Source organism: Poecile atricapillus, chromosome 7 (genome assembly GCF_030490865.1).
Source record: "Poecile atricapillus isolate bPoeAtr1 chromosome 7, bPoeAtr1.hap1, whole genome shotgun sequence".
Classification (NCBI taxonomy): domain Eukaryota; kingdom Metazoa; phylum Chordata; class Aves; order Passeriformes; family Paridae; genus Poecile; species Poecile atricapillus.
This window is the reverse complement of record NC_081255.1, coordinates 10,419,573-10,440,982: the sequence shown is the minus strand read 5'-3', so window position 1 is coordinate 10,440,982 and position 21,410 is coordinate 10,419,573. Positions and strand designations below refer to the sequence as shown.

General features: G+C 46.0%; 1 protein-coding gene across 2 annotated transcripts in view; it reads left to right on the top strand.

Annotated features, from left to right (window-relative positions):
* ATF6 (activating transcription factor 6) overlaps positions 1-21,410 on the top strand; it is a 70,671-nt gene that overhangs the window by 11,982 nt on the left and 37,279 nt on the right. Inside the window, exons 9-14 of one of the 2 annotated variants that reach the window (XM_058842747.1) lie at positions 378-469; positions 12,735-12,878; positions 14,596-14,715; positions 15,929-16,040; positions 17,135-17,199; positions 19,732-19,843. In XM_058842747.1, the coding sequence (XP_058698730.1) occupies positions 378-469; positions 12,735-12,878; positions 14,596-14,715; positions 15,929-16,040; positions 17,135-17,199; positions 19,732-19,843 (645 nt within the window). Of the gene's footprint in view, positions 1-377; positions 470-12,734; positions 12,879-14,595; positions 14,716-15,928; positions 16,041-17,134; positions 17,200-19,728; positions 19,844-21,410 lie in introns of both variants that reach the window. The other variant, XM_058842746.1, reaches the window with a different exon arrangement.

Here is a 21,410-nt window from a genome sequence, read left to right as displayed (position 1 = left end):
TGAAAGTGTGATTTCATATGAAAACAGTTGTTTAAGTGGAAGGCACTTAACAGAGATGGGGAGATGTTGACTGAAGGACCTTTGAAGATTTCTAGCCCAGCATCCCATTCCAAGCAAGACTTTCACCAACTCTGATGCATTATCTGGTAGACTTTTAATTCTTTACTTCACGGTGCTTCTGAATATTTCACTGGATAGAAGTGGAATATAATGTATAAACCAAAGTTTTATTTTTAAATAGTTCAGGAATGTATTCACACGTAATTAGGCAAGTATAAATCAAAAAAGCAAATATAATTTAGTGTACTTGGCTTCTGACATACCCCTGCATTTGTGCACCCCTCTTTTACTCAGTGTCTTCTGTTCTCTCTGTCTAGAACCAGAAGCTCAAAGTATCATCTCCAAAGAGAAGAACACTGTGTGTGATGGTGATATTGGCCTTTATAATGTTGAATTATGGTCCATTGAGGTAAGCTGCTTAGAAATTCCTGTTTGCCTAGCAAGTTTGCTGTCCTGATATTTTTGTTGGAATCATTAATAACAGCCATTGCTGTGTCTTAAAGCCTTGCACTTGAAATCTGAAATCTGTCCTTTAGTCTCCTCCTGCTTAGGGGAAGATGCATCTGTATAATGGTTCCACTTTTGGAATCCTTCTGGCAGTAAGAACTAGATCTTGTACATCTCAGTTCTCCTGGTTTGGCATTTTTCTGTTCAGTGCAGCGTACAGCAGTTTGTCTGCTCCATTTTTACTTGCAGAGATTAAGAACTCTGTTTAGAATCCTTTTAGGAAAAGAAGTCAGACTTGGAGAGCTGATCTGCTTGCTCATGCCTGTGCTAATTTCAGTAGCTGTGACTTGAAGCTGCTTTAGTGCTCAAAATACTCAGGAAATCCTGCTGTACATTCTGTGCCTTGCAGTCCTGACTGCAGGATGTGTCCAGTCTCCCTCGTTACAGAGCCCTTGTCTCCCAGGTCTGGTGAAGAGGTTGTTCCTTCTCCTTGGTTGGAGGAAGTGGTAATCAGAAACCTCTCCTGTTGGAGCTGTTATCTGTGGGGTGTAGGAGCCAGAGAGCAGCAGGGAAATGCTACATCACCTCCCAGGCACTTTATAAAGAAATCTGTGGAAGAAAGGAGAATAAAAAAAAATACTGCTTGCACGTGCCTGTCTGTTTAACTTGGCTTTGGAACATAAAGACCTTTGAGATGGAGCTGTTCACTTTTCAAAAAGGCACAATATTTCAGTAGGATCCCAGTCAGCACTGTCTCCATTTGTCCTCAATGCCCCAGTCAAACTGAAGGAATGGGATAAATATGCAGGAAGACTTTGTTTCTGACTGTGATAGAGTTTTAGAGAGTGGTGTTTGCATTTTTAATATTAGAAAATTTGCTAAAGCTGAAATGACTTCTGAAGTATTTGCACCTACTGCAAATGTCCTTTTTCTCAGGAAGTGAAATACAGGTGATAATTTTGCTTTGATATGGATGATGTTAAGGTAGACCAGTTCTTAGTGTCTTTAGAATTTATATTGTGAGTTTTGACTGTCAGGCAGAAAAATCATCTTCCAAATACTAAGGGATTGATTTGTACATCCCATCTGCATTTCAGGCATTTCCACTCACTTGAGAGAGACACTCATTAAGAATTACTAGAACCAGTGATCTTTCTGAAGCTGGGGGAAATGCACTCATGTCTGCATTGCAGTGAGAGGATGCAATGCATGAAACTGTGGTTAGTGATGAAAGGTTTGGGAGCTCACAGAGATGGGGGAAGTCTTTCAGCAGAGTGCTCTGCAGTTCTGTGCTGTCTCCCCTGGCCCAGGGGTGAGCAAGGTGTGGAGCTCAGTGCTGGCAGAGCGGGCTGGAGGCTCTCGCTGTGTCCCTGTCCTTGCAGCACTCAGGAACTGTGGGAACCTGACAGGGTTAACTCCCTGACATGTGTGATGTTTAATAAAGTAGATAAAGCAAGAAGAAATCCTTGGATGTCTGACTGTTCCTGGCTGGTACAGTAGCTGAGCATGCCAGTGGAACTGCTGTGCCTGAACCAGGTGGTTTGCATCAGCACTGGATTTAGGCAATGAAGAGAAATGTAATTGCAAATTTGCAAGAATTACTCTTTCTGGGTTGGGTTTTTTTTTCCCCTCCCTAGAAGAAGAAATGCTCACACTGCAATTAAAATTCTAGGGTGTGTGGTGTGAATGTTTGATTGTGCAATACTCTTTAGAAGATCCAGAATGTGAGATTTACAGACTGTTTCTTTAGATTTCACTCCTCCCATACACATTTTCTCCCTTTTATAAAGGTGTCACTGAATGGCAGCTCCATGAACATGACAGGATTGCTGTTCTCTTTAGCCCTTCACAACAGAAGCTTCCAATATATGTGCTTTTTTTCAGTCCCTGCAATTTCTTACAGAAATAAGTAAATTTTTGTGATAATATCCATGCTAACTTACACTTTAGCAAAAAGCTTATAGTTCAGCAAAACCACTGAATTTTTCCCCCAAATCAGCTAACTGTGGAATCTCTAATTTCCATGCAGTGGCCAGCTGGAGGTAAGTATGTTCTGAAACCTTGTGTTGCCATTTTTTCTGTGTAAGAAACCATTTCACTTCCACACCTGAATGGAGCTGTGCCAGCATTTGGGCTCAGGATGTTTTGATCCAAACATATTAGCAGTGAATATTTTGTTACTTAAAACCAATGAACCATTTCAAAGAGAGAGTGACATCCAAAAAATGCAAAATCACTGGAAATTCACCCCCTAAAATCTGTACCAGATGTTGAAATTTCCTTTTCTGGCCTTACTGTTAGATGCTTCTTAGGGAAGTGGAGGGTTTTTTTGAAGACTAGAGGTAAAACAAAAGGGCAGAGGTGTAGGTTAGCTGTTTCTGTCAAATCAGAGAAAGCAGGGAAGCAGTTGGGTTGTTTGGGGCTGAAGAACAGGCAGTCCTGCAAAGCCTGCAGTGTTGGGGCACTCAGCATCCCACAGAGCAATCCCACCTGCAGGGGTGGCTGTTCAGGTACTTCTGGTTTTCCCTCTGCATTCATGGATGTCTGTTGCACTAATAAAGACTAACACATCATTTTCTAATTGGACCTCAGTCCTGTTGGCCGTGTGTGTGTGGTGAGATGTTTGTGATGTTTCATGGAGGACCCTGGGACTGCTTTCAGCTGTTTTCAGATTGTGGAAAGCAGGCCAGGATGTGGCAGCCCTTGGCAGATAAAATTATTCTGCTGACACATTTTTTCATGCTGACAGATGGGGGGGGGGGGGTAATCTGTAACGCTGAACTTGGGAGTTTGGGGCTGGGGTGAAAGTCTGGTAGTGAAGCTGGTCTGTTGACACAAGAAATGTGTCTGGAAATACCAGAAGGAGAGTTCTGCCCAGTCTGCTTAATTACCAGCAAGCTTTCAGAACATCCTTCATCCCTAGACACAGCACCATGGTATCTCTAAGAAAAGAATGCAAGTCTAATTTGATGTAAATTGAATGCCAGTGTGATTGGAGGATGAGAAAGGGGCTTGTGTGCAGTTAGTGGTCACTCTGCATTAGGTAGAGCTCTTTGGATTTGTTGCTGCTTTGTATTGAAAACTGAAACTTTCAGTTATTAAAAGCAGAAGTAATTTAGCAGGAATTCTGGTAGTGTTTCTGTTTTATCTGTTTGTTTTATACTGGAAGAAAGGCGCCCAGGAATTTCCCATCTGTGTGTCAGTGAACTATTCTGTAATCTTGGTGAGTTGTTTGGATTTGGATTCAACATGTGTAAAAACTTCCTTTTATTATTATTTAAGAGTGATTGGTGAGGTGTGTGGGGGGAAAAGGGTCCATTCTGGTTCAGTTCATTGCAGAAGTCACCCCCTTGCCCCAGGCTTGCATTCCCTGAGGTGCAAGGGAGGAATTGGCAACCAGCAGTGTTTGCACAAAAGGCAGTGAGCACACAGGCCCTGGCACTCAGCAGGGCTGGGAGCTGGAACCAGGGCATCTGAGCCAGGTGTACCTGGGGACCAAGTATCCCCAGGAGTGTCCCTGGGAGCCAGGTGTCCCCAGGATCCAGATGTCCCAGAATCCAGGTGTCCCCAGAGCCAGGTGTCCCCAGAGCCAGGTGCCCCAGAGCCAGGTGTCCCCAGAGCCAGGTGTCCCAGAGCCAGGTGTCCCCAGAGCCAGGTGCCCCAGAGCCAGGTGTCCCCAGAGCCAGGTGCCCCAGAGCCAGGTGTCCCCAGAGCCAAGTGTCCCCAGAGCCAGGTGTCCCAGAGCCAGGTGTCCCCAGGATCCAGGTGTCCCCAGGATCCAGGTGTCCCAGAACCAGGTGTCCCCAGAGCCAGGTGTCCCAGAATCCAGGTGTCCCCAGGATCCAGGTGTCCCCAGAGCCAGGTGTCCCCAGAGCCAGGTGTCCCCAGAGCCAGGTGTCCCCAGGATCCAGGTGTCCCAGAATCCAGGTGTACCTGAGCCAGGTGTCCCAGAGCCAGGTGTCCCCAGGATCCAGGTGTCCCAGAATCCAGGTGTACCTGAGCCAGGTGTCCCAGAATCCAGATGTCCCAGAATCCAGGTGTACCTGAGCCAGGTGTCCCCAGAGCCAGGTGTCCCAGAATCCAGGTGTCCCCAGAGCCAGGTGTCCCTGAGCCAGGTGTCCCCAGAGCCAGGTGTCCCCAGGATCCAGGTGTCCCCAGGATCCAGGTGTCCCCAGAGCCAGGTGTCCCCAGGATCCAGGTGTCCCCAGGATCCAGGTGTCCCAGAGCCAGGTGTCCCTGAGCCAGGTGTCCCAGAGCCAGGTGTCCCTGAGCCAGGTGTCCCAGAGCCAGGTGTCCCAGAGCCAGGTGTCCCAGAGCCAGGTGTCCCCAGGATCCAGGTGTCCCCAGGATCCAGGTGTCCCCAGAGCCAGGTGTCCCCAGAGCCAGGTGTCCCTGAGCCAGGTGTCCCCAGGATCCAGGTGTCCCCAGAGCCAGGTGTCCCCAGAGCCAGGTGTCCCAGAATCCAGGTGTCCCCAGGATCCAGGTGTCCCCAGAGCCAGGTGTCCCAGAGCCAGGTGTCCCCAGAGCCAGGTGTCCCAGAATCCAGGTGTCCCCAGGATCCAAGTGTCCCCAGAGCCAGGTGTCCCAGAATCCAGGTGTCCCAGAATCCAGGTGTCCCAGGATCCAGGTGTCCCCAGACCCAGGTGTCCCAGAATCCAGGTGTCCCAGAGCCAGGCTCTCCTCCATGTGTGCTCTCTCTGGAGCCAGTGTTGGTCCCCCTCCCAGCTGGCAGGGCATCCCTGAGCCATGGCACTAATTAGCTAATTAGCTGTGCAGGTTTTTTTGCACTGGTCATTTTCAAATGATTGCAGTTGCTACATGCCTTTTTCTCCTTTGATTTCCACGTTTGTGTTGGACTGTGCCTTAGAGTAAACAGATCTGAAAATGTGTTAAACAAGCATAAACAGGGCTGAAAGAAATGGCAACCGAGCACATGTTCTAGTCTAAACAATCCATGTATTTATTTTGGGAATATTTTTATTTTGGTTCTCTTCCATGTTCTCATTTGAATATAAATTGCCTTTTATGTTTGTTTTTGTTTTTTTAATGCAAGTCCTACATGTGATAGTAAAATATTTGCGGGAAAATAACCCAAGTTCTGTAAAAAGCAGGGAAAGGAGAACAATCACAGAAGATGCAAAGGATAAATCTTCTGCATCTCCTCTTGGGACAGTAGCAGCAAAGCATGTAAGCCAGGTATTTGCTGGTGGTGTGGCATTATCTTTCTGGCTATAAAAAGTGTTCAACTAGTTATTTTTTTATCCATAATCAGTCTGCATAAGCTTACATGGTGGTTGTCACCTAGAAGCAGTCTTGGGGCATTTATTAAGATGTCAGCCAGCCAGAATGTGTCCCAACTACCACTTCAGCTATGTAGTGGACAGAAAACAAAGAAAAATATGAAGTTGGAGGGAGGAAAGGCAGATTTTCAAAGAGATTGGAGCAGGAGGTTTGAGAGGTTGGTGTGATACTGCTTTTTTAATGTTATTATTAGTAATTGTGTGTTCTCTTACAAGTTGGCCACCTCTGTGTGGCTGGAACCCCTTTCAAACAGGAAGCCAGACGTGGTGATGTGCAGAGAGCTGTATTTGTGGTGGAGGATGAGTGAGGTGGTGATTGATGGAGCTCAGTACAGCTGCTGCTGCTCCAGAGCCTCTTGTGACCTCGAGCAGCTGCACTAGAATTGCTGGCCTTTAGCAGAGGCTTCACTGCAGCCCCTCTCAGGGCTGTCCTCATGGACTTCCCTCTGCTTTCCAGGACTAGCCTGGAAACTGAATAATCTGTTAAAAGTTTAGATCCACTGAGCAGTTGTAAATAAAGACACTGGCCTGGCTGGCTGAGAAGTGTGATTTGTCTGCTGTTGTCATAGCCTACAGCAAATGAAGCAGCAGTTATTTTTGACTCCTGAAAGACTTAGGGGTGTGTCTTGTTTCTTAAATTGGTAGCAAAAACCAGGAAAAATATCCCAGAAGTGCTAAGATTAATAATCTTTTACTAAAAACGAGGAAATTGCCCAGGGATTGTTCAGCTTGCGAGCTACCATGACCTTCTGCTTGTGAGGATAAAGCAATGAAAACACAAGTCTTGGATAGCAGTGCCCAGATGATCATCCCAGCTGGAGTGCAGGATGGCTGTCAGCTCTGCTGGGCTCTGCTGAGCTCTTGGAGCATGCAGGGTTTGGGCTGCTGACACTGAGCCTGTGCTGGTGTCACTCACTGGAGCTGAGCAGTCTCTTGGGGTGGGCAGAGCAGGATTGTTCTGGGGTCTGCTGCTTTCAGCAGTGTTCCTGAGCACCTTTGCTCTTGCTTGAGACTGTGTGCTGGACTCCTCAGTTAGAGAACCAGAGCCATCTCAGGGCCAGCAGGAGCGTAGGGACACCTCAGGGGTGGGATGTTGGGAAGTTATGGTGTAATGCCAGCAGGGAGCATTTTCTGTGTGGGCAGAGGAGCTGCTCTCGTTCCCATGGTGTCCCTGCTGCAAGGGCTGTGTTGCTGCAGAGGTGTGGGAGCTGTGTGCTCTGTGCTGGGTCTCAGAGCACATCCCAGCAGCAGCCAGGTCCTGCTGTGCCCTGGAGCCACCCTGTGCTGCCCTGGCAGGTACCCCAGGCAGTGATGTGACATGTTCAGAACCATCCCAAATGAAGCCACGTGTCTGGCACCTGCCCAACACGAAGGGCAGGGACCAGCAGCTCTAACTCAGCATTATTTTGCCTTCCCAGACTCTGTGTGTGCTCCTTCCTGCCTCCACCCCAGAGCAGAGTGGGGCAGGTTGGTTGGAACCACCCCTGGCTTGCAGCAGGAGTGGAAGAGGAGCTCCCAAACTTGCAGTGACTGCTTGAAGCATCTCTAGGAGGTGTTCTGAGATCATGGGCTGTACTTCAGGGTCAGTTTCTTTTTCTCAGTTCATCCAGTCCTGGGCTTTCTTTGCACTCAGTGAAGGATAGAAAAGGATTGGTTTTCTGCATTTTGCAAGCCTCAGTGGCCTCCCATGTGTCTTCAGGAGGTTGGTAGGCTTAAATGTGATGTAAACCCACATACAAATGATGACAGCCAAATGCCTGTGAATTTCTTACACACTAGTAGAGAGGAGCTGGTGAAATGTGAAGGAAAAGCTGTGAGATGAGTGCAAGAGGCGTGGAACAGAGCCATGGTAGCCAGGTCCAGGCTTCTGCCAGGGAAAGATGAAACCCTCTGGGTGTTTGAGCAAAAGCAGCAGAAGCGTTGGGAGACATTTGAGGCTCTTAACACTTGTAGTACAGGAAACTCAATGTAATGTTTGTGACACTGAAAGAACACATTTCAGGGCTGAGTTGAGTGTACATTTGTGTTGGAGATGGCCCAAGGATATAAAATTGCTTCTGCAGCACACCTTTGGTCTTGTGTTGTAGTTTCCTCCTGAAGACAGAGGGGGAAATCAAAAGAAAAAGGACTCAGTGAATGGGACATGGGTCTAGGTTCCAGAGCTTTTAATTCCTCTCTTGACAGGTTGAATAAAATTTGGCACCTTTGGTTTTCTTACAAACTAAGCTCTGGGAGCAGGAAGGGATTCCTTCCTCTCTCCTCTGCTGATCACAGCCACAAACTTTGGCAGTGAAGGCTGGATAATGGTACAGAGTTTTCCAAACAAAAAAACAAGTGCTCTGGGTGTCAGTATTTGCTTTCTTCCCTTCTTTTCCAGAGGCTTAATTAAAAATAAATTGCTATTTGAAGCATGCAAAACACACCAAAAATGCACCAAAACTCCACTTAGGGTTGCTTTCCTGCTCTTCCCCTGCAGAGGAAGGAGGCTGGGCTGCTCTCTCCAGCCCAGCACTCAGAGAGAACAGCTCTGGAGCCCTCAGGAGAAGGCAGAGCCTTGCTGTCAGCAGATGGTGGAATAGAAACGAGAAATACTTTCCAGAGAGTGTCTGGCACTATGGCAGCCTTGTCTGGAATCAGTTAGGAAGAGGACAAGGTCTTTGGTTGGTGTCTCCTTGCAATGTCAACTTTAGCTTGTTGGAAACTGCCCAGCTCATGCTCAGAGATGGTTCTGTCCCCAGAAAACTCTTTGTTATGATATCACTGTTGGCTTTCGTCTGCAAATTACTGTACAACTTAAATGTCAGGATTCAAAACTTGAAGTGCACAGGATTTCTTCAGCCAGAAGCACAAATGAAATTTAGTTTGGTCTCCTGGCTAGACTTGCTTTCCCATTTATCAAACTGACATTCAAACCAAAGAAGTGAAAATACAGCTAAAATATCAGGTGCTGTTGAATGCCTGGAGGAGCCACGGCAGGAGTGCTGCTTTTCTTTCCCTCTTGTAATCAAATTTATCTACACTTCTGAACAAACATCTGCATGAAGTATTTAGTGGTTCTTTCTTTTTTCCCTTGGATCTGGTTTTGCATCTGAAGCAAGCTGAGAGCTCAGCCAGCTTGGGCAGGGTGTTTGTGGCTTGTGAAAACCCTTTCATGCTCACGGGCTCTGGGCTGTCCAAATGCAGGCTCTCAAGCCTTGCTGGGCACCACAGGTGTGTGAGTGAGCCAAACAGGAAAGATTCCAGCTTCCAAAAGACTGCCTTGCCCAGTAAAGCCAATTCTCAGCTTCAGGCTTTTTCGACTTTTGATGTGGGGCAGCAGCTCAGTTCCCACCAATAGCAGGACTTGCACAGGGCAGGTTTGCCAAAGTCCTCTTCCTTTTCCAACCTCTCATCTTGTAGCTCAACAGGATGAAAAAACTGGCTGTGCTTTTGCCATCTGACATATTAAACCAGTTCTTAAACCAGCTGTTGATACCTTAGTTGAAAATACTGTTTTTCTGGAGCTTTCTTCCCTCTGAACGGGATCTTCTACCTTTCTTTTTCACATTTTCTAACCTCTTCTGCCTGATGTTGATATTTATTTCCTCTCCAGTGTCATGGTGCTGGGATCTGTCCCGTAGACCCTTCCTGTTGCTGCTTGTATCATTGCTGTTCTTGGTGCTTGTGAAGCTCAGCAGATGTTTCCAGATGCTCTCTGCAGGACAGGTCCATCCCCATCCCAGCTGCTTTGAGGGATTCCTTGCTCCAGAGTCGTGCTTTTCCCCCTTTCATTTGAGATGAAGGAGGAATATTCCTGGTACCCTGTCTCAGCCCACGTGGCAAGGAAAGGGCACGGACCATTACCTGCACATCCCCTCCTGTTTGCTTCCTGGAGCCCTGTTTATGGACAGACTTCACTGGAGTTCCCTCTGGGGAGAAACGATACAACAGAACAACAACCTCTTCTGTTCCCATGGGGAAAACACTAACAAAACTCCCCAAGTAATTAGAAGGTGGAAGTGGGACAGAATTTCAATTTGTGGGGTTTTTCCTTATCCAGAAGTAAAATTATTTTGGTTTTGGGTCATGGCCACAAACCAGAGGAGTAACAAAGGGGATTTTTACGTTGATTTTTTTTCAGACATATCTGAGACATTGAGAAGGAATAATCATTTTCAATGGCCTAGAAAAAGAATGGGCAAGGGGGAGTGCAAAAGTGGCCCATAGAGCAGGAATTGCTGCTAGCCCTGCTTCAAAAGAAAAATAACAATCCTGATGAAGGAAAGGGCATTGGAAAAAACACCCTGATATCATATTTTGTTCTTGACTTTGTGGGAAGTGGGTGCCATGGTTTATGCCTGTAAGGATGGCAAAACATTTTCTGTTCATTCTTTGTCTCTTGCTGCTGAAGGTATCTTCTTCCAGGTTGAAATGTCCCATGCTCAGCTGATTTTTGATGAAAAGATAAAGATGTTTTACGCTTGAGGGAAAATAAACATCTCTTCTAAAGCTGGTGCAATAAAGTGAGGTGTGTGTGGTTTAGAATGGGTGTGTAGCTAAAAGAACTAAATCACAAAAAGGAAGATTAGCTTTGATTGCAGAGCAGCGTGGGTCTTTCTCCTTGGTTTGAGTTTGTCTCTGTTGTTCAGAGTTCAGGGTGAGCTGCAGTGGGAATGGATTGGATGTGACACTTCACCTCCCCAGGCTGGAGACTGAAATTACAAGAGCTGCTTTTGCAGAAGGAGACAAATAGGAAGGAAGATGCAGTTTGGAAAAAATGCAATTTGTTGCAGTTCTTCTGCTTAGATTTTTTCTCAGCCTTAACTAACTAGTTACATGGAAAGTTTCTCTGGTTCCATGTGTCATTTTGAATAGGAAAGGAGAGAAGTAGGATAGGCTAAACCACCAGATCCCGGGGTCCAGCAGCACCCTGGGTGGCTGATACACTTCAGGCTGTGGAGGAAGGATTTGCAGGAGAGTTAACAGCTTCCAGATCTTGTGAGGGATATTCTTGGTCTGATGAATAAGGTACCATGTAGTTCTGGCTGTCATGACTCCAGATGAAGTACAGTAAGGGCATTTCACAGGTGAGGGGCTGCCAGCAGCAGTGTGAGGCATCCTTTAAATATCAGCCTTAGTCTGGAGCTCTGATTCTTGGGCTGAGACACTGCCAGTTGTGCTGATGCTTTCATTGGCAGAGAAGAAATGTGATCTCATGAAACCTAGTAGGTAGTGGAGATTGTTTCTGTAAAATTGGATGGGCCTGGTGTTGCCTGATAGGAGGTTGTGAATAAACCATCCAGCTTTCCAGGCAGTGGAAGCAGTGAGACATCTGGACACCGATGTACATGGGCAGTAAGGAAACTGTAAGTGCTTTTCTGCCCATTGGCACAAGTGAAAGCAGAGCCTGGAGCACTTCTGCTGCCCAGAAACCTGGAGAAGAGGAGGCACTCAAAGCAACATCTGCCTGGATCGAGGATTGTCCTGCTCCTGTGGTTCTGAGCATGACACAGTTGCTCACAGGGACACCTAAGAGGAGTGCAGAAGTGTTGGCAAAAGAGAGGGGATTTCTGGGCAGTGCTGGCTGCCTTCTGCTTAGTTGTGGAGTGTTTAATCTGCCCTCCTTGCTAGGCTTTGCCTGTCTCTGTTTGTATTTGTTGCCTGTTGCAAAGTGATGCTGTGTAAGACAGGAAACACTCCCTTGCAGAGTTTATGCTGTGCTGCACAGGAGGAGGGGGCATGAGTTAAAATCCACTCTCTGAACTGACCAGCAGGAATGGCAGAGACCTTGTGGGTGTGCTGGGGGCTTGTTGCATTTTTGTTTTGCCCCTGTTGCTGCTGGTGATGCTCTGCTGCTGTCAGCCAGGAAGGTTAGGATTTGGGTTTGCAAACATGCATATTTCAGGAAGCAGCCGTGTTATGAAAGAGGAAATGCAGCCTCTGGAGAGGAGAAACTGAAGTGTTGCTTCTGTGCCTTGGAGAGTTCCCCCCTGTAGCTCACCCTTCTGAGGATGCAGGTGTGGCACAGCCATGGTGGGGCTGTGCTTGCAGCTCACACGTGCAGGGCTGCTCCTCTGGGCATGCAGGGATGCATGCTGCTCTCTCTGTGCATGCAGGGATGCATGCTGTATGGCTCTGTGCGTGCAGGGATGCATGCTGTCCCTCTGTGCATTCAGGGATGCACACTGCATGGCTCTGTGCATGCAGGGATGCATGCTGTCCCTCTGTGCATGCAGGGATGCATGCTGTCCCTCTGTGCATGCAGGGATGCACACTGCATGGCTCTGTGCATGCAGGGATGCATGCTGCTCTCTCTGTGCATGCAGGGATGCATGCTGTCCCTCCTCCTGTGCAGCCTCCCAGCCCGCAGCAGGACAGGCTGTCTGGCACCATGGCCTGCTGCCCTGCCAGTTGTTCCACATCCAAGCAGAACTGAACATATTTAGGTTTGTGTACAGTCCTGGTGGATGTCTGGCATAGCATTCCAGGCTTGCAGCTGCATGGAATTTGATAGCTAACTTTTCCTTACATGCTGTATTCATATAAACTGTGTAAATTGTACTTTGAGGCTGATGAAAGTTAAAGTTTAGGAGTGCTTTGATTTGATTGTAGATAATTTTCTTATCCCTGTAGACCTGTTACAAGCAGAGTAGTTTCAGCAGATGAAGCTTGTGTGAGGGAATGTGAAAACTAGAGCATCAGAATCCTTCAAACAGTTAAAACTGAAAAGGAAAACAGAAATGCTCTTCTGACTTCTGCTGCTTTGAACAATGATATTATAATGACACATCAGTTTTGTGCAGGAGATGTGATGTGAACCTTATCCATGTGACACAGCAGCAGCCAGAAGCTTCTCCCCCTGGGTATTTATTTAATGCCTTACAGAAAAGTGCCTTGCAGACCCCTCATGTGTGTGATACATTTGGCTGTGTTTGTCACGTTTTCCAGTGTATTTGAAAAGGATCCCAATGGAGCAGAATCCACTGTGAGTTCCAACCACCGGACCAGAAATCTTCTGGAGTTCTCAGCTGGCCAGGAGTCCAGCTCAGCTCAGAGGGTACCTGAGGGCATCATTTCCGAGAAGAGCAATAGGTGAGGTGAAAACCTTTTACATATTTTGGGTGGCAGAGGGCAGTGGTGCTTTCAGCCCTCACTGCCTTGCTCAGCTTTTACAGTGCTCTTGCTGTTTTTACAGAGTACCTGAGCTCTAAACACAGCATTTTGAAAACTGCTCAGTTTGCTTTTCAGATGAATGTGGTGTTTTATCTTGCAGAGACACAGAGCTTCAGCAGTGTACGTGTGTCTGTGTGCACAGTGTTAGGGAAGAGAGCACATCCACAAGTGCTTGTCACCAAGGCCTTCAGCACCTTCTTCAATTCAGCTCTTTGCTTTTCTCCTCTGATCTGTATTTTAGCTTGCATAGTTGTGATGTTTGTCATGCTGTCTATCTCTTCTTCCTTTTTAAGCTGGAGTTTTTATTTTCTTAGTTGCTCAAGAGTTGACTGGGGAAGTTCACGACTAAGAACACGCTCTGAATTTAGCAGTGTCTTTTTCATTTAAAAAAGTCCATCTGAGTCCATCCCTGTGCTTATCCATTATTTAATTAAATACTGACTTGCAGGCTTCCTAGATCTGCAGCATGCAGTACATAAGTGAACATATAATTGCCTCCAGATTGAAGTCTGGCTAGTACAGCTCATGTTTTCCCCTTACAAGATTTATCCTATTAGACTGTCCCTTTCCAGTGGAGTGTTTTGGCTGCTTGAACAAAGCCAGGCACAGATGTGCAGAAAGCCCTAATGTATTTTGCCATGCAGAGAGAAGGCAATAAATCAGGAACATTTTAAGGCTGTAGCCATGGTGAGGGCTTTGTGTCCTACGTGGTGCATTTCAGACCTGTGGGACAGAAGAGGGGAGTGGTTCTCTTAGGAGGATGTGCTCGTGCCTGTACCTCCTTTTCTTTCACTCTTTCACCCTGGCTTTGGCAAGCTGTGAGCTTTTGCTGCATACTCTTTATCAGTCCTAGGTGCAGTGGAGAGGAGAAGCAGACAGGAGGTTGGAGAGAAAGCTGGGAAAGGGAGGGGACTATGAATAAGGCTTTCATGAGCTCTTATACCTGATTTTTCAGAAAAAAGGTGAGGTTCAGGAGCTACAAGTCTGTCAAAACCAAGAGGACTAAAGCTGTTACATTGAAAACCTGTCAAGAGAGAAACCTACATTAGGTATTTGGTGATAAATAGTTAACCCCTCAGGAACTGCTGAGGGTGTTACAGATTTTTGTACTGAGAAATACGTGCTCCTTTTCACATTTTATCAAAACCAAGCTAGATTCTGGAGACAGAGATGTAAATCCTCTCCACTCAGTCACAGTTTGTGGCTGCTCAATTGTCATATAGCTTATGGTCTTTCTATCTGCATGGTTTTAGTGGATAATAAATTTAGTATTTCTGGAGCAAGTCTTGCACAGCTCTGGAATGAAAAAGGAAGTTGTGTCTGCAGAGATTGCATAGTTTGCATACTATGAGGAATATTTTACAGACTACATATTCTATCAATATCTGACCTTCTTGGGAAGAGATCCAACATCTGCTGGTGCTCATCTGTCTGCCCTGCACTGAGAGCTGTCAGCCCTCCTTGAGGGATTGACTGAGAACATTGGATGTTTGATAGGAATTGTTACTCACCTGTTTCAGAGGTCTCAGGGGAGCAGCTGTGACTTTCATGGGTCTGCTGGTGTCAGTGCTCATTCTTTGGCTTTGGTCAGAGTTTTTTAAGGGATTTCTTGATGTGGTTTGTTGATTTTTCCCAGGTATGACCGTTCTGTGTCTGACAACAAAGCACTAATGATAGTCTCAGAAGAACCACTGTTATATATTTCACCCCCACCACCCCCCTGCCGGCCCCTGATCAACAGGACAGAGTCACTGAGGTGAGCAAACAACCAAAATGTTGTGAGCATTTCAAATTTATTAGGAGTTGATACATCAGCTCTGTGTTGCTCCTGTGAGTGATGCTGTTGTTCAGTCATGGTATTCATCCAGTACATGACCAGTGTCTGCCCTGTCCAGTGCCTGCTGTCATAAGGACAGATCCACTTGGATCTTTGTAATCTTTCTGTGGTTTCAGTAATGATTTGCACCACTCTCTTTTCAAACTGGTCATTTGCAATAACCGAATAACAATTTTCTGATTGTCTGGGGGGTTTTCATGACTTAAAAGAGAAATCACTTCATGTGTAGAAATGTTAATGGTGTGGAAATCAGGTCCAGCTAAAAGCCTTTCCCAAGAGATGGTCTTCTGTTCTTCAGCTTCTGATAGAAGCAGACTGAACCTGACATTGCAGATGTTCTTTGTTCACTGTTAGAGCTCTAACACCTGGCTCCACTTTTCTGTAGATACGAGTCACTGACCTTATCTCCATTCTCTTTGTCTGTCCTTTCTCTGATTTATTTGCCATAATTTGCCCTTAACCAATAATTTGTCTTGATCAACTTTTGATTTCAAATTTCAGTAGTCCTTCCAGTAATTTCAAAATTACTGTTCATTGGGCAAAAGAAAGGGCTGTCTACAATTTGTGGGAACACCTGTGAATCTAATACTTTATAGATAAATCTTAAAATTGTATTTTCTTCCTGTGGTATTAGAAATAAGCAATCATAAGGTGAAATAATAGTAATCTTCAGTGTCTATGATGTTTTGTAGTGGATACCTAGAACAGAGGCTAGACAAGATTAAGAGAGTAAAAGCAGGTATTTATTAAAGGCCTTCAGTGGATATTCCTTGGTCCACCCTGGGGCTACACCCAAAATGGAGCACAAGTTTTAAAACTTCTGTAAGTTTGGTCCATTTGCATATTGGGGGTTAATCTTGCAGGTAATGAAGTCATTTACCCCAAGTTTGCTCCCCCAACTCACTTTTACATTTCTCAGGGCCTGAGGCAGTGAGGTGTCCTTGGTTCTCAGGCCTGGAGAGGAATTTTGTCTGATCACAGTGTGAATGTGTTAGAGTTCCACACTAAAGAACTGCAGGATTACAAATCTATGAAAAATACAAAATCCCAAGGCATCTGTCTGGCAGCTGCAGTGCTGTGTGGCCCTGGTGGCAGTGCTGTTTGCAGCCTGTGCTGATGCTGTGTTTCCTAGGCTGACCCACGAGCTGCGAGGATGGGTGCACAGGCACGAGGTGCAGCGGACGCGCTCCCGGCGGCTCATCAACAGCCAGCAGCAACAGCAGCAGCGAGCTCGAGTGCCACAGGTGTGCCCTGCCCTTCCCTGCCCTTCCCTGCCCATCCCTGCCCTTCCCTGCCCTTCCCTGCCCTTCCCTTCCCTGCCCTTCCCTGCCCTTCCCTGCCCTTCCCTGCCCATCCCTGCCCTTCCCTGCCCATCCCTGCCCTTCCCTGCCCTTCCCTGCCCTGCCCATCCCATCCCTGCCACCCCAGATCTGTGCCCTGAGCAGCCTCCCTCCCTCCCTCCCTCTCTCCTCTGCCCTGGGATCCAAAAGTGCCATCCTGCCTGTGGTTGGAGCAGCCACCACTGCCCCTTCCAAACTGCCCAGTTTGCTCGATTGTTGCATTGTCAGAGTTGTTCTTCCATCCCTGCTCGTGGATTCAGGGTCTTGAATTTTTTAGCAGCCATCAAAATATGTTCAGCATTTCCTAAAATGAAATCAGTCATTATCCTTTTTATGGCTTCTCTGTAAGGATAAGCAATTAATGGGGAGAAATACAACCTACAGCACATTCATCTGTCTCACTGTTAAGGGCCACAGCTGATTGCTTTGGTTGAAATATTTCTATTGTTTAAATTTTTGCTAGAGGGGTTATTTTCTTTTGTAAGACTACAGAATTATCAGACTTGTGCTCACATTTCCCATATTTTAAAATCTCTTTTATCTACATGGTATACTGGTATAAAGGCTGAAATTAAGACAATGAATTTTTTAAGTATTTAATTGGTTAGACATAGTAACAGCTTTAAAAAGTATTCAGCATTACAATGTGGGAAATACTGCAGTTTTCTAAAGAAGTGTGTATTAAACTTAGATCCTTCTCACTGGTCTCCAGAGCAGAATGGTAAAATATTTAGAAACATTGTCTATAGTGCCAAGCTCCCTTTCTCGTCTCTGAATGTTGACTTCAAATGTGGCCATATTAAAATCTTGCTGGTTTTGTTGTTCCAGCTTGATTGCTGACCATTTCAGGTTCTCATTTCAGTGGAAATGTGCATGTTTCTGGTGCAGGGCACTGGGTGAGCTCTGCCCCCCCTCTCTGTGTGTTGTAGGGCAAACCAAAGGAATTATTGCTTATGGGCTTCACTTTGTGACACCTTTTCTTTCTCCCCCTTTTTCAGAGCTCCCTCAGTGACAAAGCAGATTCCCAGCTAATGGCCATGCCTTACACAGACACCAGTCTCAGGTAATGCAGAACAGCTCCTTTGTTATTGCTTTCTACTGAATAATCTACTTTTTCACCAACAGTTGGTAAAGAATGCCCATTTTCGTCTTCTCAGGGTTCTTAAGCCAAATGCAGCTACTTTTCTTGGCTTGATTTTGTCTCTTAGCAAATAACTGCTTCTAATTATTTATATTACACTTAAAGGAACCCTGGTATTGCAGCTCCACTCTTCCAGGGCCTTTCTAGCCATGAATTTTAAGAAAATCCTTGCTTTGCTCTCCAGAATCCCTTTCTAAGCAGATTTGAATATTTAGGAAAAAACAGGGGGAACTTGCTTTGGATTCTCTGTGGGTCTCTCATTGTCTTCAAGAGTTAGAGCCATTATAGCTATCACCAAATTATGATGATGACCCTGAAGTACCATTGTATCTCATTTGCATCCTTTGTGTCCATCTGCTGACTTTGCTGATTATTGGAGCACGTTAATGCAGGGTTTCCTGCTGTCCCCTCCTCATAACTGTCCTGTCCCCCTTCCCTGATGACAGCAAGCACTGGACAGAAGAGATCTGGGAAACAAAATTCCTCTCCTGATCTCTGTGTGAGACTGTTCAGGAGGCTGTCTGCTTTGAGGTGCCAAAGAGGAGTGTAAGAGCTGAATGGAGAACAGACTCCTTGGTGAGAGCAGCACCTGAAGTGGTGCTGTGGGAAGGAACAGCTGTGCACTCTCTGTTTGCAGTGCTGCATTGAAAGCAGGATCAGCCTGGGGGAGAAGAGCAAGCTGCAGACAGAAAACAGGCTGTCAGATTTTGATACATCTTAACTTACAAGGAAAAAAAAAATAAAAAGATTTTTGAGTTCTACAGGCAGATGAAGGATGGCTGTTTTAACTGAACACTCATGAACAAGCCTCATGCCATAAGGCAGTTTAATGTACATGCTTGAATTACTCTTGAAAAAAATTATCTGGATTATTGGAAACAGTGTGCAACATCATGCAACTCTGCATGGAATAATCTGTTGTGCTCTGAAGGAAGTGAGATTTTTGGGGCTGTTTTTTTCAGATTAATGATGTTTACATGAAAAGCAGCAGTGAGTCATGGCAGCTGCATGCTGAGAGTGTCCTGGAGCTGCTAAGAACATAGAACAGATCTCCAGTTCCTCCCAGAGCCACCAGCTATTGGGTGCTCCATGAAATCATAGAATCACGGAGTAGTTTAGGTTGTAAAGGACCTCTGGAATCTCTAGCCCAGCTCCATCTCAGCAGTGGCTTGCTGGGCCTGGGTGTTTCCATGAGTGAGTAACCAAGCTCAGATGAGCTTTGTTTCCTGTGTGAGAGGATGGGAGCCCATTCCTCTGGTGCAGAGCTGTGCAGAAGGGGGTGTCTAGAGAAGAGCTGCCTGCTCCTGGGCCCGCAGGATTTACACCCCCAGGCCCATGGGAGGGCAGCAGGACTCTGGTCTAGCAGTGGCAGAGAGGATGGTGACAGCCTGCTGTTACTGCTGCTGGAGAAAATCTCTTGATGATAGATTTGTTCCTTGTTATATTTTAGAAACATACTAAAATAATCTCAATTAGCCCCCCTAGTTCAAAGCCTGGGTGAGCAGAAGACAGCTGGGGAGGGGAGGTGTCCTTGCCACAAACACAGTGTGCTGGTAAAGTGGAGGACATGAAAATGGTCCAGCTCATGGTTTCCCTGAGTACAGCTTTGCAGGGTGATTAAACAAGATACTTAGGCATGGGATTGGGGAAGTATAAATGATAGCAGGGTATGCCAGGAATTTCTCACCTTTCCAAAATAAACAGTGGATAAGTACCATGATTGTAGGATTTGCCAGTGTTTTGGCTTAGAATGGTTTAGAGCATCTTTTCCTTGTGTCTCATATGTGTAAGATGAGAACCGTGGAAAAGATAAGCCAGAATTATGTGAATAACTTAGTTTTGCTCCTCTGTCTAAATTGAAAATCAAGAGCAAAACTTTTGAGCTGACCAGGGCAAAAATCTTTGAGTTGACCAGAGGACACAGCAGGGAAAAAAAAAAAAAAAGAAAAGGTGGGTAAGAAGGAAGGTGAATTTGTCACTTGACAGTAAATTAAAAGCTCTGTTTATGCTTAACTTTTGCACTTCTTTCAATTTCAGTGGTTTGGATTCTTAGCAGTAAAAGAAAATTATGAAATTATTAAATGGTTTGATATTTTATTTCAGAATGACATTTTATCCTTAAATTTATTTTCAGAAGTCATCACAATTTTTCAGACACTTCAGATTGAAACTTTTTTTCCTGTTGAGCTAGCAAACAGGATTTTGCTGGCCTCAGAAGCATGAACAAAAACAAATCTGGAAAACTTGGCCACAGTAAGACCTCTGAAGCACCTTGAACTCTCAAAAAATACTGGGTAGTTTTGTTGTCTTCACCTGTGTTCTGTGCTCCTCATGCTGCTCTCAGTGGATGAAGAGCTGCAGTTCCTTTGAAAAGCAGGTCTGCAAAGTCACTGTCTCACTGAAATTAACTGTCTGCTCTGAGATAATTACCTTTGCCCTTCTTTATTTCAGCAGGAGCTCAGGGAATGAGCTGCAGGTGTATTATGCCTCCCCCAGGAGCTATCAAGACTTCTTTGAAGCAATTCACCGAAGGGAGGACACGTTCTATGTGGTGTCATTCCGCAGGGTAAGATAAGGAATGTCACTGGCTGATATTGGCCTTTCACCTGTGTCCCCAAGACTGCTTCTAGCAGAGGCACCAAAGATGGCTTAGTCAACATTGAAAGTGAATTTGTTTCTTCTGAAATGATGCTTCACTGTGTCCTTTACAGCATCATGGCCAGATCATGGTCTTTGTGAAACGTGCCTATCACAGTGGGAATGGAAAGAGCTTTGCAGAGACTTTGTAGTGCCAGGGCAAGACAGCCCAAAATTGCGTGAACCCTGTGGTTAAACACATCTAATTAGTGCTACCTAATGGGGGTACAAAGCTTCTGTGCTTCTGGGTAGAGGAGCAAATGGACCCTCTGCATAAATTATTACTGTTAACACAGTTTCTATCTTCCCCTAAGACTCTTGCTTTTGCAGTTTTATGTGTCACATATTGCAGCTCTGCAGGACTCTGTGCAGGGCCACGATTTTTCTGCTGTTTTGTGACTTGTAGGTTGGTATGGATGAGCAGGTATGCTGTCTGTGCTGAGATAGGACAGAGGCTTGTGCCGCAGCTTTGTCAGGCACAGCTTCACCTCTGCAGCACAGTTAGTGATGGTAAAAGCTGTTACAAAATGGAATTTCAGGTGTCTGGTGGCACTTTCTGCACTGCAAGCACAACTAGTGTTGAAGGCAGGACAGCTGCAGCAGTGAGAAGCTGGTTGGGATCTGGTAATGGAAATGCTCAAGGCAAACAGTGGCTGAAACTCCTCTGGAGCTGGAGGAATTTCTTCCCTCCCTTTTGCAGAGGTCTGGATGAGTTGTTAGATATGTCTGTAATCTTTGGCTGAGCCTGGGGTCCTGCTGAGCCTCCTGCCCTGCATTTTGCAGTTGGGGTGTCAGATGGGAATTTTTCTGTGTGTGTTCTCAGCCAGCTCCTCCCAGGACCCTGCAAGGCTCCATTTGTTTCCTCTTCATGGGGGTGTCCTGAGAGGGCTCCCAGGGTGGTGGGGGAGCAGTAGTGGCCATGGCAGCAGCTCACCCAGCTAAAACCAGTTCTGTGTCACAGCACACAGATAAACACAGCTGGTTTTAGCAGTTCCTGTGTTGTCATAGCTACCAATCTATGGGTGTCTTAGGTACAGAGGTAATACAGCCCTGTCCTACCTGGCACCCAGCGAGTTTGTTAATTTGTGAGATGCATTTCTGTAGGGAAGGTTCAGACAAAGCAAAAATAGCAGTGCTCTTCTTAGGACTAAGGTTTTATGCTGAGTAGAAATATGAAGTTAGTTTCCAGTCTTGGGATTATTGGGTTGTGTCACAAGGCTGGAATTTTGTTATTAAATGCTTGGCATGTTCTGCTGTTCTTTCAGCTAGCAACACAAATACAGCCAGCACCAGGCTCCACATATCCTGAGGATGAGGAGAAGGGAGCGGAGAATAAAAGCTTTCTTGGCAGCTCTGAGAGCAAAGCAGAGCAGTGTTTGTAGAGTTCTGCCCTTGGGGCCATTGCTGCAGCTCACCTGAACACATGCACATGTGCCTAGGTCCTGTTTACACTGTGGGGTTAATGACCTGGAAGTTGTCAGCTCTCATTTCAAGCC